The 25,641-nt window shown below is 46.5% G+C and overlaps 1 protein-coding gene across 3 annotated transcripts in view; it reads left to right on the top strand.

The window, feature by feature from the left end:
- Positions 1-19,982, top strand: part of NMNAT3 (nicotinamide nucleotide adenylyltransferase 3) — a 114,789-nt gene extending 94,807 nt beyond the window's left edge. The window contains exons 3-5 of one of the 3 annotated variants that reach the window (XM_040480329.1): positions 7,249-7,432; positions 12,295-12,377; positions 19,397-19,982. In XM_040480329.1, coding sequence (XP_040336263.1) covers positions 7,249-7,432; positions 12,295-12,377; positions 19,397-19,758 — 629 coding nt within the window. In that variant the 3' untranslated portion in view covers positions 19,759-19,982. Of the gene's footprint in view, positions 1-7,248; positions 7,433-12,294; positions 12,378-16,058; positions 17,144-19,396 lie in introns of those variants that run through there. The other 2 variants (XM_040480330.1, XM_040480331.1) reach the window with 2 other exon arrangements.
- Positions 19,983-25,641: the final 5,659 nt, after the last annotated feature.

Here is a 25,641-nt window from a genome sequence, read left to right as displayed (position 1 = left end):
TCAGCACCTTTCTAAAACCTGTCTCTCCTTAGGCTATCCACTCATATTTGCAGATCAGGCCCTAAATGCTGGCTGGAAGCTCTGAGGATATGAGTGCAGCTGGCAGGCCCCGTGGCCATACGATCAGGCCCTGGGTACAAGACCCCTAGGTGTGAGGACCTGTAGGAGTCTTCAGACACCCTCCTAGGTGGGACTGTTCCCCAGAGAGACATCTCCTGTCTGGTGTTCTGGGAGCCAAACTATAGCCTCCTGTCTTAAGGATGGTACTTCCTCCTCTCTCCTGTGCCTGTGTCTGGGAGGCCGGGGTCTCTCTGGCCCAACCTCAGCAGAAGGCAGACATCCGGCCTTCTGCCGGGATGGGAGAATAGGCAGGTAATTGGATCTAAGGGCTCCTTAGGCAAACTCTGAACTGGTCCTCATGTGTTCAGGTACTCTGGCACCCCCTTCTCCAGTTCCTGAGCCCCTCTGAGCTTCTGCCACACGGGGCACCTTGCCTCCTACCTCCTTAGCCTCCTGCAGACTCTGCTTGCTCTGTTACCGTTGTACATCAGCCCTCCAGCTTCTACACTTTTGTCGACCTTTCCCATGCACTGTTGTCTCCTTTCCCACTCTGTTGGCCCTCGTGACGTCATACGTGTTCTATTCCTTCATTGCCACTTTGTTAGAACAGAAGCGGAGATAAAGGATTTTGTCCACCATGTTAAGTTCACAGCCACGTCTTACTGTGGTAAGCCCAAGGAAAGGACAGTATAGCTTCCTACTAAGAGATGTGCTAGTCCTGTTACCCAGAATTAAAAGTCAGGTTCACATCCTTAGAGAACGATCAGTCTCGTGGAAAAGACAAATAGGTCTTACTCTACAAAGGCTGTAATGGAGGTGTGTCTGGGCAGCAGTGGGGTTGCCAGAGAAGCGACTGTATCTTCCCTAGGGGGAAAGAGGGTCACGTGAGGGGCAACACTGGGATTATGGGATTGTGGGAAAGGGAAGAGGCCTGAGCTCATAACCATTTGGTGGGCAAGAAGGAGTTTTAGCCTACATTGTGACTTTTATTGACTCTCCTCTCCTGGGTGCTGTAACACAGCATTGCTTTCCCGCTGTACCACCTGCCCCATCAAGTTGAGCTAAACCATCAAAGGTGACACCAGAGTACCCAAGATCCTAGCAGAGTTGCTCAGAGGGCCGCCTGGTGCCCCACACTGTTTCCTCCAGTAAAACAGACTAACGTGAAGGTTAAATGTATGCAAATTTCCCAAGCGAGCTGGCACTCAACAGAAGTTAGCTTCCGCTTTTTTTAAACCAGCACCCACTTTGTTTAAAGTAGGAAAGAAAAAGAACTAACATGCTCTGTGTAGCACATGGAACTCAGATACGCAGGAATAGAAGTTCCTTTGCTTTCTAGAACACTCACCTTGCCCTGAAGTCACCACTTCCATGAAGGGTGAAAACATTTGCCACGTCAAGGTAAATGTCTTCTAATCTTAAATTTATTCTGTTACAGGTCAATTTTTAATCAAGTTAGTCTTTTGCTGCCTACTTTCCCAAGAGTGAATTAAGCATCGTAGGTAGCTTTATCATCCTGGCATCTGAAAAGGGGCATCTGGCCCTGAATGCCCTCCAGCCTAGAGGGGTGCCCTTGACCTCTATCCTCTCTGCCTCCACTTCTGAAGCCTCCTCAGCTTCTCTTGGCTAAGGCACTACCACTACTGTCTGGGCCCGTGCCTGGGCCCTCCCTGTTACTATCAACGCCATGGTCCTTGGCCTTGGGCTGCACGCCATGTATGCCCTACCCACCCCCCAGAAGTATCCCCGCTGACTTCTCATCCTCAGCCCCTTTCACTCCTCCTCTCAAAGAGCCTGGGGAACTTTTATGGATCTCTGCCATGCCCTGCAGAAGCTGAGGGGGACTTGGAAAGCAGAGGAGGGGATATTTCGTGAAGACTGGCAGTTCCACTGTACTGAGGTCATGCCACTACACTGGCGCAGAGCACGATGGTCTCCTCCTACAAGTCCAACTGGGAAGCAAAATGCCTGCCCGCCTGCTTTACAGTCTCCAAAACTAACCAGGCTCCTTAACTCTGCCCTCCCCCACCCAATACACAGAAGGCTTTGTCTCTGAAGGGTAAGAGGGTGCAGGGAGCAGGCCTCGACCTCGGTCTAAACTCTTGGTCACCACACACCTTTTCTACCAGGTTCTTCCCTATGCCTGCTGCTCATTCTGCCACCGACCCCACCCTCAGCCCAGAAGGGACTTTTCCTTTCCATTTTCATATTCTCTTCTTCTTACCACTCTACAGATTTTAGTAAAACTGTGTGCTCTGACTGCCCAGACTCTGGTTTGTTTTTGTTTTGTTTTGTTTTGTTTTGTTTTTAGGGTAACTTTTAAAACGTAGATAAATCTTTCTCAACAAAGCCCGATTCTTACAAAATGAAAGCTTTAACCTTCACACAAGTGTTCCTCTGAAATGAGTCTTAGGATCCCGTTCCAGAAGTCAAAAGATGAACATCCTCTCCTTACTCTCAGCTGGGTCTGCCATTCCCCGGGGAACAACGGAAGCCTCAGCCTCCAGGAAGGAGGGTCCCGGGGCAACCAGGTTTAACAGAGCTGGAAAATTGCATCCAAGAACTCTCAACATCCAGGGGATGGTCAGGCTGTCCTCTTTGGATCAATTCTCCCAGCAAAACAAAAATAAACGGTGGGTAGAACATTTTTCAAACTTCATTGTTAAAGCCAAAAAGCAGGGATGTCTCAGAGCAGCTGAGAGAACACCTGTAGCCAGGGAGGTAAGCAGGCTATTAGAACATCAGAGCCACTCGTGCCCTGTGGGCACTTGCCAATACTGCTCACTTAAGCTTTGAATCAGTGGCCATATAAGCCGAGAAGGAAAGAATTCAAAGGCTGGAGCCCTCCCAAGCTGAGGAGCCTTATACTAACTTCTTCCACATTAAGCTGGACCCCCAAGGAGCTACACCTTCATAGGCCAAGGTGAACTAGATCTTAACCCACCTTCTTCCCCTAATCCTAGAGGACTTCAGAGAAACCCTGATACTAAGGCAAGCAGAAGAAGAAAAAGGCAAGGATAAAATATCACTAGGAAGAAATTGCCACACATCAACCTTTGATCAGATTTGCAGCCCTTTGCCTGAAATAGTCAAAGAAGCTTCAGTCGACAACTTCATTTGAGGTCATCCACGACTTTTAATAACTCTAGCGACCTGGGAAACACAAACATGAAGCCTGTCTGGAGGAGGGCATATCTATCTTACGCCTGGGAGACACCCCTGACAAATGATTAGTCCAGGGCATTGACCGGCAAGCAGTCAAAAACAGCACCCAAAATTCACACCATCATTTCAAGAGTTGCAGAAAAAACATTTGATAAAATTCATTTATGACCAAAGCTCGTTTTAATTTTTTTTCATGTTTATTTGTGAGAGAGAAAGAGAGTCAGAGTACGTGCAGGGAGGTGCAGAGAGAGAGGGAGACACAGAATCCGAAGCAGGCTCCAGGCTCTGAGCTGTCAGCATAGAGCCGGACACGGGGCTCGAACTCACAAACCACAAGATCATGACCTAAGCTGAAGTTGGACACTTAACCTGCTCGACTAAGCCACCCAGGCACCCCTGACAAAAACTCTTAAACTAGGAATATCTGGGAATGTCTGTTAAAGTAACATACACGTTATTTGTCAGGATAGGCCAGGGTCATTTCAAGAATTTACCACATTAGATAACGTTTCCCTCTCATAAATCCCATGTAGATCCTGAAGAGCTACAGAGCGGTTCCCTGCCCAGCTGTGTCTCAGGGGTCCCAGTAGGCCCCACCCATGGCTTTGCCTCCTTTGTTATGGCTTTCAGATCCACTATGAGAGAGTTGGAGAGTCTACAAGAGTTTTTGTGGCCAAGTCTAGATGGGGCGTACATCACTTCCGCCCACACCCCACTGACTATAACTCAGTGAGATCACATAAACCCGGCCTAATTTCAAGAAGAACAGATATATTAGCTTCCTATGTGCCCAGAAAGAAGGGGGAGGGGGTGGCGGGGAAGCGTTTTAAGGAACACGTGGCATTATCTCTGCTACAACCTAAAAAGGATATCTATAGAAAACTTGCAGCAGACATCATATGTAATACTGAAAGTCAACAGTTTGCCTCTGATATCAGCAAAAAGGCAAGGAGGCCCGCTAATGCCACCTGTATTTGGCATCCATCATGCTAGCGGTCTTCAATGGCGTGAGAAAAACAAATAAAAGGTGGAGGGATTGGAAATACAGCAAATTTGTCCATATTTTCAGATGGTATATTTTGGACATAGAAGATTCAAAAGACTATACAGAAAAATTATTAGAATTAATAAAGTTTAGCAAGGTTACTGGATATGCATCCAAGATGCCTAAATCAATTCTATTTCTATAGATTGGCAACAAATGGAATAAAAAGTATTTTCTAAATGCCATTTATAGTGGCATCCAAAAAATCAAGTGTCTAGGAATAAACCTTATAAAAGATGTTTAAGTGCTCTACAAGAAAAACCATAAAACTTTATTTAGGTATATTTAAGGGGATCCAAATAAAAGGAAAGATATATAATGCTTGTGGATCAGCAGGCTAAAAAATTGTAAAGACATGAATTCTCCCAAAATTGAATTATAAATTCAGTTCAGTTCCTATCAAAATTTCAGCAGGGTTTTTTGGGGTGGGGCAGGGATAAGAGGAGGTGTTTCATCTGTGGAACTTGACAAGCTCATTCTAAAATTTATATGGAAAATACAGGAGCGCCTGGGTGGCTCAGTCAGTTGAGCGTCTGACTTCAGCTCAGGTCATGATCTCACGGTTCATGAGTTTGATCTCCGCGTCAGGCTCTGTGCTGACAGCTCGGAGCCTGCATCCTGCTTCAGATTCTGTGTCTCCCTCTGTCTCTGCCCCTCCCCTGCTCTCTCTCTCTCTCTCTCTCTCTCTCTCTCTCTCTCTCTTAAAAATAAACATTAAAATTTTTTAAATAAAATAAAATTAATATGGAAAATACAGAAAGTCACGAATTGCCAAGACATTCTTGAAGAACAGGTGGGAAGAAGAACCAGCTATCAAGATGTATAATAAAGCTATATTCAGCAAAGCAGTGTGATGTTGTATGGGGACAGGAAATAGAGCAATAGAACAGGAGAAGAGAAGCACACCCTTGCACAGGTGGACACTTGACATTCGACGTGGGTGGTGACACATAGCAGCAGAGTGGACGGGGTCTTCTTGGTAAACATTGCTAGAATAATTGACTACCCAAACAAAAAATAACTGAATAGGATTCACATCATGCACCAAGACCCAAATGTGAAAAAACAAAACTGTAAACCTTTTATGAGATAATACAGGAAAATGTCTTCATAACACAAAATTCACTAGCCATAAAGGAAAAAGCTAATAACCCAACTACGTTAAAATTAAGAACTTTTTCTCTTTTTTTTTCTATTTTGAAAGGATTCCATAAAAAAGAATAGTAAGACAAGCCATAAAACAAGAGGGTATTTATGACTCCTATAACCAACCCCAAAAGGCTAGTGTTTGGAATATATAAAGAACTCCACAAATCAATGATAAAATCAGCAGACAACCCAAAATATGGCCAAAAGATTTGAACAGACACTTCACAAAAATTTAAGCTTGAATGTTTAATAATATATATGAATAAATGCTCGGCCTCATTGGTAAGCAGGAAAATGAACATTAAAAGGACAGAGATATGACCGCATCCATCAGATTGGGAAAATCCTGACAACGACCTCGTGTGGTATTGCATGGAACTCTTGCACGGCTGGAGGAGGGTCAGTAGCTACAGCCGCTTTAGAAAACCTTCCGACATTATCTAGCAACACCACAGATCTGCTTACACCCACCGTATGACTCAGCGGGTCCGCTGTTAGGTGTGTGTCCTAAGAACGTGTGCCCATGTGCGGAGGGAGCCTTGTGGAAGAATGTCCTGAGGCAGTGTGGTTTGTAATCATCCAAAGCCAGACTCATACCAAGTCCATCAAAGTAAAAGAGATCAATTATTTAGTATATAATCTTGTAATGGAAGGTTATGTGGCAGTAAACCTGGTTGGATTACAGGAATGTTATTTACATAAAGCGTAAAAGGCTTAACCAAAGTATATATTCATGTGATTCCCTTTATAAAAGTTTCAGAAGCTAAATGAAGCTATGTTTTTTTAAGGCTGCATAACTACATGGTAAAGCTATAAAGGAAAGAAAATTAATAGTGTAACAGTAGGAAGAGTGATTAAATTCTGTCACAGTGGGGCTTGCAGTAGGGAACGTGTGGAATGCCAGAAGTGCTGTATCTTCACCTAGGTGATGATGAAAGCAGGATATACTTTATAACTCTCTGTCAAGCCATATGTGTTTCATGTTCTTTTATATGCATGTTATGTTTCATAATACAGTTTTTACAAATATATCACATACTAAGACAAAATACCATCCCACTGCAGAAGCATTACCTAATGTCTAGCCTTACAAGACCCTGCCAAACAGGTGTGGTCCCATTTTACATCCAGGAAAACTGAAGTTCAAATGACTAAGTATTTTATTTTCCCATAGGCTGGTAATTGCCTAGGGTGCACTACTAAGTGATGGACGCCAGAGCCCCCACCCCAGGCTCTTTGAGTCCTGTCCATACTCTTTCCATGCTGGATCTCTGCAGCCTCCACAGTCTCCCTGTGGCTGCAAACTTCAAGTGTTCCTTTCTCCAGTCCCACAACCCACGTCTTTCCCAAAGTAGACCCACCATTTCCCATCTACTTCCCACCTCCCCCCTACCCGTCAGTGCCCGACTCCATCCTGTCATCTTTGATCCACGAGACTCCCAATGGTGGCTAAAAAACTACACGTAACTATTGCCCCATACATGATTAGAGGATATTAGCGCCTCTGTTGAGTCCTCCATAGGAGGAAGTCGTGATGTTCCTTCAACATATTCTGACCCTAACTGTCCACACTGCCATCTGGAAACCTTGTCTGGCCACACCCTCACAGCCTTGCTCTCAGGAGAAATATTACTCTGGGCTGTAGACGACTCTAGAGAAGCACATGGCCCCTGAGGCAGCCTTTATCCTTGCCTGAGGGGGCTGCCCCACAGGGGAGAATGCCAGAGTCTGCTCCCACTCAGGGGCAGGGTACTTTTGTACCCGCCCGATTTCAGGCCACTGGGTAGTCAGTGTTGGCACACACAACATCACTGTTCTCCCTTGCCTAGGAATGTACAAGGTGATCGGGGGCATCATCTCTCCTGTCAACGACAACTACAGAAAGAAAGACCTCGTGGCTGCCCACCACCGGGTGGCCATGGCCCGGCTGGCCCTGCAGACGTCCGACTGGATCCGGGTGGACCCCTGGGAGAGTGAGCAGGCGCAGTGGATGGAGACCGTGAAGGTGCTGAGGTAAGAGTGAGCATGCTTTTGTGTGATGCCCAGAGGCCACGGGACCTATCTGCAGAGCCCAGTGGCCGAAAGGCAGGGACCAAGGCTCAAGTGGGGCTTCAGCCAGGCTTTCTCAGCCAAAATCCCAGCAGTGCTTCTTTGCAGAGGGAGAGAGACAAACAGACACACTCAAAGAGGTCCCGAGTGGACAAATCACAACCCACCACCCTTCCGGACACACTTTCTGGGAACACCCGATCTTGTTTCAGACAGCTGTATCCTCGGGCTCCAGGGCCGCCACCAAATAGATGTGTGACGAGGCACTTAAGTTCTCTGAGACACATCTCTCGCTTGCAAAATGGGGACCATAAAAACCTAAGAGGATGTTTTAAATGTAAGAACTTCTGACACAGAACCCCGTAAGAATATTCAGTAAGTGGGACCCTTTATCATTGTCACCATTGACTAGGTTGAAAATTACATCTACGCAATAAGCCCTCTCTTCTAATTGTACAAATCCAGGTTCTATAAATCCAGACTTTTATGTAAAATTGAAAAAAAGAAGCTATAAATCTAGAAGGAGTTGCTCAGGATTTTTTTTTTTTTTTCCTTTTGGAACTGCTTTTAGCACTTAGCCTAAGTAATTTGCTATTTAAAGGCCCGGAGAGTCTTGTGTGTTCGGACAGTGGGTCACTGACTTGTGTCTGGGAAGCATTCCTGGGAGTTTGGTAGAGGAACCAGAAGACCCACCCGGCCTGGCTGTCAGAGGGGATGATGAGGGGGGCCCTGCCTGTCACTAATGACAGCCAGCCTGGCTGGAAGGGATTGCAGACTGTGTGGGCTGTGTCTTTTATCTATTTGCAAACACTAGGATTTGTCAGGGAATAGGAAGCACAAGGGAGAAGGTCAAATAACTGGTGGGTCTTTTCATCCTAAATCTGTTCCGCTTTTCATTTCTTACTCATCTTCAAAGTTACTTGGTTGAAAACTGTTTATCCTTTCCTTTTTTAGTAAAGGTAAACATTTTGTTCATTTAGTTACACATGCCGGTTCTGATCGTTTGCCTTTCATTTGGGAAAGAACCAGCTAGAAGCATTCAGCAATTCAGAGCTACTTCAGAACCTGCTGGCAAATTAAAAGAAGAGCAAATGTGAAATAACTGTTAGGATACCTGCTTTTTTTTAACATTAAAAAAAAAAAACAAATTTACACCTGAATCATCCCTTCAGAACAAGCAATCTAGCCAACCCCCATATATCTAGGATAGCAGAGGAGAATGCAAACAGTACATAATCCAGCACGCCATTTAGCTTTAACATGTCGTCGGAAACAAAGACCCTTTCCTCCTGCACCCTGGGAGAGGCAGTGTGGCCTAGGGCCCAGATTTTGGATCCCAATTTACTAGCTCAGTGACTTGATGTAAGTGAGTTAGCCTCTCTGAACCTCAGTTCCTCACCTAATAAAACGGGGATGATACCACCCACTTCTCTGGGGTACTATGTGAATTAAACGGGATGATGTGGGCAAAATACCTGGTTTATGGTAGGTGCTGAAGAATGCTAGCTACCTTCCCTGCATCCCTAACACGGGCTCATAATTTATCATCCAAACAGATAAGCCATTCCTGGGTAAATAGGAACGGACCACAGAACTACATAATATTTTCACTGCTTCTGCTGCAAAATGCAGGCGTGTGCTGAGATGTTACTGAACACATTCTTTTTCTTTTTTTACTCTATCCTTTAGTTCAGTGCTTCTCGGCCCTGGCTGCACAATGAATCATCGAGGGAGCTTTCAAAAGTACTGAAGCCTGAGTCTTATCCCAGAGACTGGGATGTCACTGGTCTGGGGTGGGGCATCAGAATTTTAAGAGCTCCCTGGTGATTCTAGTGTGTGGCCAGGATTGAGGCCACCGCCCTCAGTCACAAAGTACGTGAATCAGGTTTATGATTAGGACCAAGATCCATCCAAACCAGTGGACCCTGGCTGCAGGAATCGCCTGGGAAGCTTTTTAAAATGTTCATTCCCCACCCCCTACCCCACCTCAGAGATTATGACTTGTGCGTAGGGTCTTGGCATGGGTATTTTGTAAAAGGACCCCAAATGATTTATTTTGTGCAGCCAAGGTTAAAAATCTGTTGACATAAAGAGACAATAGTTTTATCAGAGAGCTGACTACATTTTTTTTCAATTTTTGGAGTGAGCTTCATTAGAAGATGTTATTGCTAATGCTTTCCTAAAATTACCAAACGCGTTTTTTTTAAGACTGAAAATCTGGTGTTTGTAAACTGAGGTGATTTCAAAAGCATGGTAGAAACCCACCCCACCCTTTGCTCCATATCTTTCTGATGGAATCAACAGTGAATTTACACCATAGTGACAAATAGTGTCACTATGACAAATGTCACTATGAAGTAAATTCAAAGTAGAGTTCGTTGAGTATTCTTTTTCTCCCTATCAGGTTGCTTGTTTTCATTCTAATTTTTTGTTTAATCTAGGCCAGTTTTTATGCTTTTAGGGCATTTAATAACTTAGTTCGCTCACCATCTCCCCATGTCGAAGGTCCTTAGTCACAATGCCATTTGATGTGGTCCATCATCAATCATCACTACTGTCATCTCATGTACCCCTTTGCAAGCATGATCTTATGTTGTCCTCGTTTTACAGATAAACTGAGGTTCAGAGAGGCTAGGCTAATCAACATCGCAAAACAAATAAGCGAGTGGTGGAGCCCAGTCTGACTCTGAAGCCATGCTTACGGTTATCTTCAAACCAGTGACCTACAGGTCAGGGCACAGTGTGGTGAACTTTGTTCCTGCCACCATGACCCAATGACCTTCTGACCAGACATCCCTGGAAACCTGTGGGGCCGCGGAGGACACAAAGAACCTGCTCCCAGGGTCAGCCCGCAGGCTCAGGGCTGGGCACACCCGGACACCACTCAGGCAGACAACCAGAGGAAGCAATGGCCACCGCCCTACAAAGGCAGAGTGGAGGTCTGTGAGGTAGCGACATTTGACACTGAAAATAATGATTGACGCATCAGAGTTCAGAGACCCAGCTAATATTCCAAGTCGGGTCAACCTGAACTAGGAGCTTCAAGGTAAGTAAAATAAAATGACCATCACCACCTTTACTGATCACTTACTGCACTCCAGGGTTTCTCAGGTATGTCCTATCTAGTCCCCTCAACAACTCTGAGGAGTAGGTGGGTGTGGCCCCATTTTACAGGTGAGGAAATGGAGGCTTTGAAAGGGTCAGTAACATAGGCAGGGCCCTAGAGTTAGAAAGTAGAGGTGCGACTCACACCTACTTCAGTCTGCTCCAAGATTCCAGACTTACTCAGGAGCAAATCCTCAGACATGAAGCTTACCAAAACCAAAGCAGACAATGATGGAAACACAGAGTGCAGCTAGGCCCTAAGAAGGCTCAACTGAGTGTCTGAGATATCAGGAAGGACTTTGGGCCAGAATCAAATGTATTTATTCGTCCACTCCTTCCATCCATTCCTGAATTCAGCTGACTTTAGGTAAACAGTTACTGAACTAAGAATATTAAGGTGACTTAAATGAGCTCACTATTCACACACTGACAGTAATGATGGTAAGAACAGCTAATGTTGACTGGACCCTTTCTGTGGATGGGCCAGTGCTAAGCTCCTCCCTTAATCCTCAGCATGGCCCACAGGGGTGGGTGTGGTCATCGTCCCCCATTCTACAGATGACAAAACCGGAGGCAGATTGCTTAAGGAACCCACCAAGATTCACAGCCACTAGTTGGAAGCAGAATTCCAGCCAAGCAGTCTAATTCTAAAGTTTAACCTTTATACTATGCCTTCCCCCAGCGATACTCAGCAGTGAGCCACCTGCCCAGCATTTGGCAGGGTAGAGGCACTTTCTCTCTCATGGTCCTGTGGTACTTGGCAGAAAAGAGATCGGCATTAACTTCCATCGTGACTAATACACAGATGAAGTCAGTGAGGCTCTGAGAGTGTCAGTGACTCTACTCAAGGTCACACAGGCGAGAAAACCGAAACTCGAACCCACCCGGGCTGCACAGCACCTGTTTTTTCCACCAGGCACTGCTCTCTCCCAAACGTAGCCCTCCTAAATGTATACTACAGTAGGTAGAAGGTGGAAGATTGCATTGATACAAGACGTGGTGACAACCTGTGTTTGATCAGGTATCTATTGATTTGCTAAAAGAACCAGGCATGCCAAGATGGTGTACGTCTAATCAGATCTGAAATGCTAACATGTAATGAGAGTTGCTCTGTCCTGCTCACTGTTCAGAGCACTTTGCACTCCTTTCATCTTTGTGACCACCCAAGAGAGGCACACACGATTATCACAGGTTATCCCTCATTACACAGGTGCTGAACCATCCACACAGAGACCTAGAGACACGTGCCCAGGGTCGCCCATCTGGCCTCTGGGGGAGCTGAGCTGGGGCCCAGGCAGTCTGGCTCTAAGCCAGACTCTTAGTCCTCACCCCCGTGGAGTTCTGAAATACTAATGAAATTTTTTACTTTGAAATCTGTCTGCTTCTAAGAGCCCATATCCTTCATCCCTTCTCAACTGTTTGTTTTTTTCTAAGTGAGCTATTGAAGACAATGTTAAAAAAGTAGAAATATGCTCATCCCCACACCCTGCCCCTTTCACCAGGGCTCACAAGAAGGCAATCCGTGGTCAAGAGGTCCCAATCACACATGCTTTGTGTCCCAGCACCTGGCACAGGCCTGGCACATGGTAGGCCCTCCACCAACACCTGGGGAATGAGCTACCTGCCTAAAATGGACAAAAGCAGGTTGAGACTTAAAAACTGAGACCCCTGGGTGGCTTTGCGGGATGGATACATCCTGAGCCCGTGTGTTTGCAATGCAGGCATCATCACAGTGAACTGCTCAGATCTCTGCCCCAGACGGAAGGCCCGGACCATGGCAGGGCTCACTCCTTGGCCCCGACAGGTGGGTGCACCTTGTCCGTCGGAGGGACAGACGTCAGGGATCCGTGCGAGAGCCAATTCCTAGGCACAGCTAAGGATTTTGAGGCTTCCCTGGTTGGGGGTGACACTCCCCCAGATTGAAGGGTCAAATTAAACAATCGGCCACCGCCCCTTGTAAATCATTACACTAATTTAAGATTTTCTGCCTCAAAGGAGTTTACTTACCCTCGTGACTCGTGCTCATGACGTGGATTATAGTCAGGGCTACACAGGGATAAACTAGTGAGTGATGCTGGGTTCTTTTAAAAGCCTTAGCCTGAGTACAGACTGTGCTATTATAACCCTTACGCTTGTAGCCACGTTCCTCACTGGCTTCCTCAAAAGAGGAAACCTGTTTCTAAGGGGATTTTTTTTTTGGAGCCCACTTTCATCGTACTTTTCGCGTGTTGCCGGACAGCCGCGGTCACACCTGCTGCGCAACACGTGCGTGTACATGTGTACCCACAACAGAGGTACACCGCTGCCCACACCTACAGCAGAGATAGTGCCAACCGTGCTTGTAAGGACGGTAAATATGCAGCTGTCGCCAGTTCCAGAGGAATATTCGCAACCCACGTAACCAAAACAAACAGGGTGGTCCTGTGCCATGTGGGCTCACGGATCAGCGTGGTGAGAAAGGAATGAGGTCAGTCTCTCCTTACATACCCTCACCCTGTCCCTCTGGTGGGATATGCTGAGAGCCAGAGAAGGCTAGGCAGGCCCCCAAGCTCTGCCTGTGTGTTGCCGGACCCCTCCAGAGACAGCCTGCCAGTGCCCACCCCACTTGCTGGTGGCCTCAGGGGCCAGGGGCCAGGAGACTACACGTCTCCCCAGACTGCCAGCTCCACCAATGGGCACTCCTCAGGCACCAGCTCACCTGAATGGCCTACCTGCACTTAGAATATTCGAGAACGGTCCCGCAAGGGCCCTCCCCCCGCACCAGCCAGGAGCCTCATAGCCACGCTTGGTGGCCAATGGTGTGGAAACACCACCTGCCACAACCTCAGCACATGCCAGCTTCCTCTAATGGGTCCCTGTGGATTCCAGCCGCACTGACTGACCAGGAAACCAGGAAAGCGGTAATATCTAACATCTAGAGTAGTTTGAAAATAAAGCCAACTGAGGGTTGATGGGGGGTGGGAGGGAGGAGAGGGTGGGTGATGGGTACTGAGGAGGGCACCTTTTGGGATGAGCACTGGGTGTTGTATGGAAACCAATTTGACAATAAATTTCATATATAAATTTAAAAAAATAAATAAATAAAGCCAAAAGACAGGCAAGAGAAGACCACGTCACTGAGCAGGAATAGAACTGTACCGTCAGACAGCCCACAGGTCTCCCACGTGCCTCCTCCCGACATCAAGTGCTGTCAAAAGTCCACGTGGATTGTCCTTTCAGTTTGTAACCCTGGGTTTCTACTGTGTTGTCAACTCCTGGTGTTTGATGGAACCTTGTCAGCTGTGATTCCAAAGGACCTTCCCTCTCTAATGGCAGTCCTGGTACCCTGGGTCAAGTTTATTCGCCCCTCATGCAAATAAACGGGAGCACCCAGTGATGGAAGGGCAGGATGTGACACTGGTCACACTGGGCTGAAACCCCAGCAGGCCCATCTGGGGGGTTTTCCTAACAAGGGTCTCCCAGCTGTGGGAGGTGGGATGCTAGTTCCAGATCAGAAGGGCTTGGGAGCGTCACAGTCAAACCAACCTAAAATGGCTTCTTTGCTGCAGGATTTTTCAGTCTTTACCATGACCCTGTGCATTGTGACTCTACCAGAAAGGCAACTAGCTTGCTGCCATCATCACTAATCATGGGACCCTTTCTAACACATACTGATAATTTCTCAGAACTAGTGCCCCCTGCCCCCGAACACAGATTAGGAAACACTCTTTTAAAAGGACTCAAAAATGCCACGGGGCCCTAAAAATATCATGCAGCAGGCCCTAAACACTGGTCAAAGGACCACTCACAGCAGAATCACCTGTGAGGCTTATCATGCTTCCCAGGCCACACCCCAGACCTCCTGAGTGAAAATGGGGCCCGGGAATCTGGATGTCTAACAGGCACTCTGGGATTTGCTTTACAGCCCATTTGGGGAACCGTGCACTAGAGTAGGAATCTAAGGAGGAGTTACAGCATCTTTGCAATATTCACTGTATTCTTCTGGTCTGTCTGCCTCGCTTCCCCCCTGTCCCCCAGTCATGAACACAGGCGTGTTCATTCTCAGCCTTCTTTCTGAATCATCTCTGGCTCAGCAGCTACCCTCACCAGCGTTCAAGAACACTGTCTGAGCACCTCCCCAGACCAGGCTCCAGGCTCAGGAGGAGAACAAAGATAGCCCTCCACCCCAACCTTTGACCTAAGCTAGAGACAGGCTGTGAATGGTAGCCGAGATGTGGATTAGGAAGGCTGCCTGGAGGAGGAGACACTTGCACCAAGACTCATGGGATCAGTAGGTTATCTGGGGTTGGGGCATTTCTGGCAGAGAGGCAGTGGAGCAGGGCACAAAGGAAGGAAACAGCATGGGTGCTGGGCAGCCCTTGCTCTTAGGGAATGCCAGAGGGTCCAGTGATGGGCAGGGAGCCTCCAGTGATGTGGGAGAGATGCCACACTGAGGCTTCCAGCCTCTCACCCTTCATCTCCCTGCACAGGCTTCCGGAATCCCTGTCTCAGCTCTTTGCCTGGACTGCCCCTCCTCCCCATCCCCTTCTTGGCTCCCCCTTCTAAAAACCTATCTGTCCTGTTAGGCCCAGGTTGGACCCGTCTTCCCTGTGAAACAAGTCCCAGCGGCTTTCACAGAGATGAGCTCACTCTCTCCCTCCCTCCACCAAAGCTCACCCACATTCTTTTCAGATTTATTTTTCTAGGGGCTATTCTGCTTGGCCCTGGAATGCTGGGAGTTTGTTCTTTATCCCCTTTCTTGCTCTTCAAACCCTAACTCCCGTTCATCTTGCTCTCTTCTAAAGTAACTGTTAAAAAGAAAGTTTATGTTGAATGAGAAGTGGGCTTCGTAATTGACCAAAATGTATCAGGGGCTTTAAAAACGTTCATGTCCTTTACTTGATATATTCCCCTTCTAGGAATCAGACTGTGGAAATAATTAAAAATTGGGACAAAGATTTATGTAGAAGGATGTTTATCACAGCCATTTTTATAATGGCAGAAAATAAAAGCAACCTCCCCGTTTAAATATAAGGGAACATTTAAGTAAATTATTCTGTATCCATAGGATGAATAATTGACACAAAATGTTTCTGGAGAAAGGCTTATGAGGTAAGCAGAAAAAAATCAGGATACGATACTGTATATATAATCTCAAGTATATAAAAACATGTAAATATACTTACACATCTATTTGCATGTCTAAATCAATAGAAAAACTGAAAAACTACACTCAAATATTGACGGCTTTGGAGAAAGCAGAATTGTTTTCTACCTTGAATATGTGTTTTTCATACATTTTATAATTGACACAGATTTCACGTTTGTGATCACAGGTGGGGGGGGGCGGGGAACTAGAGCAATTACAAAAAGGAAGGAGGTGGAGTTCTTCCTCAGCATACATTGGGCTTCTGATGAGGTGGCTTGTAGATTACTAGTGGCAGAGCTCTAAAGGACCGTTCTGTGTGCTGTGTATTTTATTGTGTGTTCTCCTCTGGGACTGCAGACTGTGGGCTGAGCTCAGCATTCTCTGGCTGCCAGAGCCCTGCTCGTGTGATTTGCAGCCCTCCGTGGACTGACCCAGCCGTGCTGAGTTCCAGACGGCTTGGCTGTGACACTTTGGGACAGATGATGCCTCGGTCCTCTAACAGCCCAACACTGTCCGTCTCTTGTGAAGGTGGTCCCTGCGCTCGGCTGATGGGGCTGAGCACAGCTCAGCAACCTTCAGAGAGGATTCCCTTTCCACGCAACCACGGCAGGCCCCTCATCTGACTCCATTCTGCACTGATTGTTCCACGGTGGCCTTGTCTGGTTAATTGGGGCGCTGCCCTTTAATACCTGGCTTCAGCTCTGGTGTCCTGTGTCCCCAGAAGTCCCACACTCCTGAGTGTGGCTGCACTCACTCCACCCCTCAATTTCCAGAACCTCCACAGGAGGTCAGCCCCATTTTACAGCTGAGGAAACAGGCCCATCTGCTGTAATTCTCCCAGGGTTCCGGCAGATCTGAAACCGGAAACCAGGGCTGACTGACCTCAGGGCGGCTGTTCTTGACGTTAACAATTAAGGCAGCTGGACATTCAAAGAAAATGGTCCCGGTGGCACTTCCCTCACTTTTCATGTAAACCTCTGCTTCATCTGCTTCTCGAAGCCAGTGGCTATTCCAAAGAGCACATTGCCCCAAAATGCCCACGGACATCTGATTTAGGTCACTGTTTCGTGCTTGAGACGAATCAAACCGGCAGCCTTTTTTCAACACTTCAGACTTACGAACCTTGGACTTGGATAGCCAGTCATTATATCTGAAGAGCTCAGAGCAGTGATGTAAATGGACTTGAAAGAGAGGTGATGGGCTCTTTGAGGACTGCCCAGAGTTGGAGTCCAAGGCACGTGTTGCCAGAAGAAGTGATCACCCCACAGACATGCCTTTGATTTGGGGGAAAGGGAGGTGTGGGCATGTGTCCCCTGTCGGCAGGAGCACACAGTGAATTGTACTCCTGTCATTGTTCATAAATCAGACGGTATCTAATATCTAAGCCAGTAGGTAGAAATTACCGCCACAAAAATCCACTGGGGGGGGGGGGGGGGCCATCAGGGTGGCTCAGTCGGTTGAGCATCCAGTTTGGCTCAGGTCATGATCTTGCCCCGCGGGAGTGCGAGCCCCGAGTCGGGCTCCGTGCTGACAGCTCATAGCCTGGAGTCTGCTTCAGATTCTGTGTCTCCCTCTCTCTCTGCCCTATCCCTGCTTGTGCTGTGTCTCTCTCTCTCTTTCAAAAATGAATAAACATTAAAAAAAAAAATCCACTGCGGAGAGAAGGGGTGTCTTCTTGTTCTTTGGCCTGTGGAATGGGGGAAAGTGTGCTCCAGCCCTTAGGAGACCCTACAACTAAATGCCCATCATTCCACCTCCCCCGGAGGAAGAGCACATACAAAAATCACCCAGGTGTTTAAAAGGTCAGGGCTGCTCTCCTGTTATATTACAACGGCTGAATAAATAAACTGGAGTAGAACCTCCCAGAGGCAGAATAGTCTAAGTCCACATACGTTGTGAGCAATGGGGCCAGCTCAGATTAGTCAAAAGTGTGGGTTATTGAGTAATTTCTAAACACAGTTTTATTGACTTTAAAAATACTCCCTAAGTGTTGAATGGATGTGTCAATGAATGGATTAGCGGATCAGCAGGTGGATGGACGGATGAATGGCAGTTAACAGCCATCACACGTACTCGGTTACAGCACTTTATATTTATAAACTCATTCAATTCTAAAATAACCCTAGGAGAAAAGTACTGTTAATATCTCCATTTTAAAGTTGAGGTCACACAGCTGTTGAATGGCAGAGCCAAGACTTGAATCTAAGGTGCCTGGTTTTAGAGTCCTAGTTCTTAACCATGGAGAATTTATCAATGTATGCATCAATAAATGTTTGAATATCATTTCATTATACCAATATTATGCTGCTAGAGTGTTTGAAAACTGCTTCTGTAATTATATCTACTACTTCCAAAGGAGTGAATAAGTCCAGTGCCCACTATTTCATGGATGGGGAAAGTGAGGCCCAGAAAAGGATCCATCCAGCCCAACTAAAGCTAGAAATCAGACCTCTCCGTGACACTTCCAGTTTCTCACTTTCCATTCCACAGCTGGTCTAGTGCTCCTTTGTAAACTCCTCTCTCTGATCCTACGTCCAGATTCCTTCCAAAGTTCCACAGTAGAGGAGCCTCAACCGACCATTTACATCAGGTGTTTCCCCAGCAGGTGGGATCCCTGAACCCCTCCCAACTGAGGTTTCATGGTGACCGAGCGATGCCAACACTCTAGAACACAGCTTTTGCCATTTACTGAAGCTAGAATCAGCTTCCGGAAGGACCAGAGAACCTACTGGTTGCTTCAAGCGTGGACTTGATTTTTCTCCCTTTCCAAATTAGCCCTTTGGAAAGGGACACGAATTTCAACAGTGCCTGGAAAAATCAAGGAAGGGCTTCTTGGTTCTGATGCATGTACAATTTTCGCCAGCAGGAGGCGGCAGAGCCCAGCAGTTATAAATGCCCCACCTGGAGGCTGGCTGTGGGGTTTGAATCCTGACTCTGCCGCCTAAGTGAGTGACCTCAGGCAAGTCGGTCGCCTCTCTATGCCTGTTTCCCTCCCGCAGAATGGGCACAATAATAATGCCTACTCATGAAATTGTTCAGAGAATCAAATTAGGTTAAATACATCAAGGGCTTAGTGATAGTGCTCATATGAGCACCAATGTTAGGTTTTCTTTTATCATTAAAACCATCATTGTTAGAACAAATGCCAGAGGATTATCCACATTGATTAGTTGTTCTAGAGCTTTGTTGTATTGAAAACAGATGAAAAGGTCATTAGCTTTTGGTTATCCAAATAACCTTTATAATTAACCTTTATGATGAGATTTTACTTACAAAGGTATCAGGCGTTAGGGCTGAAATAGATTTTGAGAAAGGCAGTGACTTGCCTGAAGCCCACAGCTTGTTAGGACTAGAGATTTTACAATCTTACCTTCTATCAGAAGATGGGGTTCACAGCCGCCTTTGGACTACTGCCATGGGGTCCAGCAGCCGCCAACAGACTTTTGGTAGAATACTGGGGGGGGGGGGGCGAAATAAGTTGTTCTGATTTCTTGGCACTTTGCCACTATTAAACAAAAGATTGTATTACAATTGTATGTCCCCGAAGTAGCTTCAGATCCCCTTACACACTTTTTCAGGCGTGAACACAGTGTAGATGTTGACTTCCCAGTACACTCCAAGAAAAAGCATTTTGTGCACTTTTCAAAAGGGGTATGTTGTCTTTACTGGCCGTGACCTTTCTGTAACCTTGTCAGGATCCGCCCTTGTTTTTCCAGCTGTGCCTGAGCTGAAACTCCTCTGTGGGGCAGATATCCTGAAGACCTTCCAGACCCCCAACCTCTGGAAAGAGGCACACATCCAGGAAATAGTGGAGAAGTTTGGCATGGTGTGTGTGAGCCGGACGGGTCACAACCCAAAGGAATACATCTCAGGTTCAGCCATCCTGCAGAGGTACCAGCACAACATTCACCTGGTCAGGGAGCCCGTGCAGAATGAGCTCAGCTCCACATACATCAGGCGGGCCTTGAGCCAAGGGCAGAGCGTCAAGTACCTGCTCCCAGACGCTGTCATCACCTACATCAAGGAGCACAACCTCTACACCGGGGACAGTTCCTAGAAAGACAGCACCCAGAGGAATGAAGGACAAGCTGGGGAGGGCCAACCACGCCTCCACGAAGCTCCTCCCGAGGAGAGGGCAGTCAAGGTCCTCGGCTGTTTTCGTTGTGGTGGTTGTTTTGCTTTTCCATTTTCCTTTGTTTTATGTAGACAACGATTTTCTTTCCGAGGAGTCTTCTGTCCCAGGAAGAGGAACAGGCGTCTACACAAGAACGGACGTTTGTCAAAGAAGTTAAAAGGGTGCGGCAGGTCAGGAGAACCAGACAAAAGCTCTCAAAACCTCTCGCTGCGGAGGCCCTCTTATTTGGTTAAGTGGTGACTCTGCCGTGCACACGGATGAAGGCAGTTCTGCACGAGGCACGGGCCCCTGAGGGTCGGATCAGAATTGCCCACACGCGTTTTTTAACTAGGACCAGGTGCTGCATGCTGGCCTTGATTGGAGAGACTTGACAGGATGCTAATTACCAAACAGTGGGCTTTGTCGACGCCTTGTTGCAACAAAACAATACTAATTGAGGAGTCAAACATTTGGAAGCAGCACTTTGCTGATTCACTTTGAATCTTCCCTTAAGAGCCACCGGCTGCCTGCCTAGGCTGTAGATAAAATTTAAACTAAAATCTTTCTAAGTAGTAACCCTCAAACAATATTTTTGATACAGTGGATACTTTTAACACGACTTTTTAAATCAATGCCAGGGCTCCTGATTTCCAAGTTTCTAAAAAGGAATGGAGGTGGGGCACCTGGGTGGCTCAGTCGGTTAAGCGTCCGACTTCCACTCAGGTCAGGATCTCGCGGTCCGTGAGTTCGAGCCCCGCGTCGGGCTCTGGGCTGATGGCTCGGAGCCTGGAGCCTGTTTCCGATTCTGTGTCTCCCTCTCTCTCTGCCCCTCCCCCATTCATGCTCTGTCTCTGTCCCAAAAATAAATAAACGTTGAAAAAAAAAATTTTTTTTTAAGGAATGGAGGTAAAACAGATGCCTTGACTATTTTAAAGGATCTTTTTGAATGTTTTATGACTACCTGCCTGTTTGAATATTGGCAAAGGGATAAATAATAAATTGACATCAAAAAATACTAATGAAAATTTTCTCTTTTTTCTTCCTTTGTTATATTATTAATGCCTGATGTACCAGCTGTTGCTTTCTTTTTAGCTACTCCATGAAATTTGCTGCCGTTCCAGTGGAACTGATATGAATTCATAAAAGTTTATATTCCCAAGTACCAGCAATGGAGAAGCAATTGCTTTTCAACACCTTGCAAAGGGGCTGTAATCTGAAGCTCCGGGTCGATGGCTCTGTTCAGGTGGGCTCTGAAGGATGAGAAAAGGAACCTCACATGTGTTCAGGATTTTCATCCCACTCCTGATTAAGAAGAGGTTTTAATTGGTCTAATTCTGTTTGAGTTTGTGCTTTACATTTGCAGACCAAATGACTGAATGTATTCAAAATTTACTTCTCCATACTTTCACCCTCATTCATCCTTGCTACAGATTTAGTCATGCAGAAAAACAAAGGGCCAGTCAGGAAGAATCTAGCATCTTCCCAAACATATCCCAGTGTTCGTGTGTGTGTGTCATGATAAAGAGGAGTAAAGTAGGCCATCAGGGTTCCAGGGTCTAGAGTAGTGGGGCCCCCCTGGGGGGGGGGGAGGGGGCTCCCCTACACCTCCACCCCCTGCAAGCTCTAAAGCTGTTGGCCATTCCCCGCCCTGACTGAGCTCTGCACCCCACGGGGTCTCTAAGAACCCTGATAATGCAGGGGAATAGGAATCAAACAGCCTTGTCCACAGTCAGCTGTGTGACTTTGACCAGCTCCCTTCCACACTGTGAGCCTCAGTTTCCCAAACTCTAAAATGGGGCAGTTCGAATAGTCTTTAAATTCTCCTCTATCTCTGGTTTTCTGAGGCACTGAGTGTCCTACTTCAGCCTGCCCACCCTTCTTTGGGTCCGGTCCACTTCTAGCTACACTGGGAGCTCTCCAAGGGCAGAGGGTCTTTATTTTTGTTTACTGGTGTATCCTATGTGCCAAGAAATTTGCTGTTCCAAACATGGTCACAGGACACAGTGTTTGCATCCCCTGGGAGCTGGATAGAAATGGAGACTCTCAGGCCCCACCCCAGACCTACTAACTCAGAACCTGCATTTTAATAAGATTCCCAAGCCAATAAACATACTAGCCTATTACAATACACATTAGTTTTATTTTTTAATAAACTGAATATCCAATTAAAATTGCATGACGTTTACTCTGGTGAATATCTCCCTTCTTATCCTCTGAGCAGCATTTCCCCAGTTTTCTGTATGGAGTATGGAAAGCAAACAACTGGGGTGCCTGAGTAGCTCAGTGGGTTAAGTGTCTGACTTAGGATTTCGGCTCAAGTTCTGATCTTGCAGTTCATGGGGTCGAACTCCACATCGGGCTCTGCACTGATGATGTGCAGAGCCTACGTGGGATTCTCTCTCCCTCTCTCTCTGCCCCTTCCCTGCTCACTCTCTCTCTCAAAATTAATAAATAAACTTTAAAAAAAGAAAGAAAGCAAACATCTGTAGTGTCCAGCAAAAAGGGGTAGAGAGGGATCCTGTGGGTTTGAGGCAGGATTTCTCACCTTGAGCCATTATTATTATTATATATTATATATTATATATTATATTCACATGACTCAACATCAGATTAAAACTAGAACGCAGGTCATGAAGGCCCATACACAGCATACCCTGCAGCCAGAGGGCCCAGCTTCACCACAAAGTTAAGGAAGCTAAAGCTAGTCCCTCATTTGCCTGGGCCTTTTCCAACACCCTGGAGGGGCCTTCATCATGTGGGGATCTAATTTCACATTCGTGATTTTTATTCTTTTTCTGAAAAGTGACCTTCAAATTTGTACAAAGTTTAGACTCCGTAAAACATCAGCAATTCCTCCTGATGACAGAGTATAGACAGCAGGGAAGAGAGGATGGATTTGAGACCTGAAAGATGAATTCATAAGACTTGAGGATGGGTGGAGGCCGCTGCGCTTTCAGGCAGAATGAACAACATATGCAAAGGCCCTGAGGCAGGAGAGGGCAAAATGAGCAGCATGATGAGCTAGATTCATCATCAAGTCCTGAAGGAAGGGGTTTACTATCGCAGCGTGCACCTGACAGCAGGCATCCTGGCATGCCACCACTGCCCTGCCCCACCTTGCCATAGGCTCAGGGCACTGGGCCCAACGAGGCTTGGACGAGATGCCCTCGTCTCTCTGATTCATGGCTGTATCATGTGGCTCCCACCATTTCTGAGCCTTTACATTGTCTCCTTCTAAAATAAAACAACACAAGGAAATCTACTTTATAATAAAGTAGATATAAATACACACACACACACACACACACATATACACGCATGTGTATCTCTCTCAATTTCTAGACTCTTACTTTGTCTCATTGATTCATGTAGCCTCCCTTTTTTTAGTATCAGAAGAGAAAATATGTATCACTGCTGTGCTCTGATTTATTGCATTGACACTGACCCGCATACCTGATTTCACATTCCTTTCCATTCCCTCTGGCCTTCTTTGTATCTAGTTTGCCAAGGTGTTTTGTTTATTTTGCAAGAACAGAATCACAGTGTGTTGGCCTCCTGGGTAAATAGAATTTCCAGCCTTAAATAAAGGTTCTCCTGTGATAGCAGATGCTGTCCAAACGAGAGGAGCTCTGCATCCCAGCCCGAGGAAAGAACTTTCCATTTATGATACTGGCTGTGTCCCTTGGGACAGAATGATGTGAAATCCCGTTTTAAACCAATCGTGCTCCAGATTGGCAAGGTCCGTTTGATAATTGGGTTAATACATGAACATGAATTTCCTCATCCCTGGCCTTGCACTCCCTGTGCTAACAGTATTTTCTGCCTTCACTTTTTGCAAGGGTCTCCATGCACCGACTGTGTTCAGTTTAAGTCATGACCTTATTTTCTTGGACCAGAGCTCACATTATAGATACACGTGTGTGACTAACAAACAATCTATAATAAGGCACATAGGCACACACGTCAGAATAGTTTAGAAATGCTAAAATAGGGGGCGCCTGGGTGGCGCAGTCGGTTAAGCGTCCGACTTCAGCCAGGTCACGATCTCGCGGTCTGGGAGTTCGAGCCCCGCATCGGGCTCTGGGCTGATGGCTCAGAGCCTGGAGCCTGTTTCCGATCCTGTGTCTCCCTCTCTCTCTGCCCCTCCCCCGTTCATGCTCTGTCTCTCTCTGTCCCAAAAATAAATAAACGTTGAAAAAAAAATTAAAAAAAAAAAGAAATGCTAAAATAACCCCGGAATATCTTGTTCATGGCACCATAGACTGTGAAAACCAGAAGGAACCCTAGTGTTCATCTGGTCCCACCTTTCTCAAATTATCAGAATGCTAAAATCCCACAAATTAGTGGGGTGTTCACTATTAAGAACAATAATTAGGGGCGCCTGGGTGGCGCAGTCGGTTAAGCGTCCGACTTCAGCCAGGTCACGATCTCGCGGTCCGTGAGTTCGAGCCCCGCGTCGGGCTCTGGGCTGATGGCTCAGAGCCTGGAGCCTGTTTCCGATTCTGTGGCTCCCTCTCTCTCTGCCCCTCCCCCGTTCATGCTCTGTCTCTCTCTGTCCCAAAAATAAATAAACGTTGAAAAAAAAATTTTTAAAAGAACAATAATTATAATAATAATATGGTGTCCTGTGGACCAGTTCGGAGAGCCCAGCTTTCCTTCTGGTAAAGTCCATATTGAGCATATACATGCCCTGCTGGTCTTACTTTCCATGCATTCCTCACACGCAGCCTCTTCTCTCCATCCCTCCTGGCACCCCCCAGCCCAGACCACCATCATCTCTTAGCCCAACTACTGTAATGGGTCTCCCCAACCCATTCTTGGCCCCTGCAATCCCTTCCTCACAATATGAACCAGAGCAGTTCTGTGATGGCACACAAATCTGGTCGTAATGCCTCCCTCTCCAAACTCTTCCACAGACACCATTAAGAAAATGGAAGACAAGTCACAGGCTTGGAGAACGCATTTACGGAAATGTAAATCTAATAAATGATTTATGTCCTGGATATGTAAATATCTTCAACAATTCAAAAATAAGAAGACTTGGGGCGCTCCGGTGGCTCAGTCAGATAAGTACCTGACTCTTTTATTTTTAATGTATTTTTTTATTTTGAGAGAGAGAGAGAGAGAGAGAGAGAGAGAGAATCCCAAGCAGTCTGCATACTGTCAGCACAGAGCCTGATGAAGGGCTCAAACTCACGAACCATGAGATCATGATCTGAGCCAAAATCAAGTCAGATGCTTTTCTGACTGAGCCACCCAGGCACCCCCTAAGCATCTGACTCTTGATTTTGGTTCAGGTCATGATCTCATGGTTCATGGGATTGAGCTCCAAGTTGGGCTCTGTACTGACAGCATGGACCCTGCTTGGGATTCTCTCTCGCCCTCTCTCTCTCTCTGCTACCCCTCCCTCCCTCCCTCCCTCTCTCTCTCTCTCTCTCCCTATCTTTCTCTTTCAACATAAATAAATAAACCTAAAAAAAAAAGAAGACTAAAAATCCAATTAAAAATGATTGAAAGATTGGACTAGACGTGTGTTGGAGAAGGTTAGTTAACATAATAAGCCTAACAAGGCCATTTAGAAAGAGCCTGTTGATGAGGCTGGCCCTCGGCCAGTATCTGAGAAACTGGCTTTTGGATTGCTGCCTACTATTCTAACTGATAAGGCTGTTTTGTCTACCTGGGGCACTGAACCCTGCTGTCCCAGCCTGCCCAGACTGGTACAAACAATGCGACTTATAGTGAACACCTGCTCTCCTATGAGCTTGGAATTTCAGAAATCATGGCTGGTCTGGCAGGCAAAGTGCCTACATCACTAGCCCACAATAA

This window comes from Herpailurus yagouaroundi, unplaced genomic scaffold (genome assembly GCF_014898765.1).
Source record: "Herpailurus yagouaroundi ecotype Mexico unplaced genomic scaffold, PumYag 159, whole genome shotgun sequence".
Lineage (NCBI taxonomy): Eukaryota > Metazoa > Chordata > Mammalia > Carnivora > Felidae > Herpailurus > Herpailurus yagouaroundi.
The sequence above is the reverse complement of the archived record's forward strand: the minus strand, read 5'-3'. Positions and strand labels throughout refer to the sequence as shown.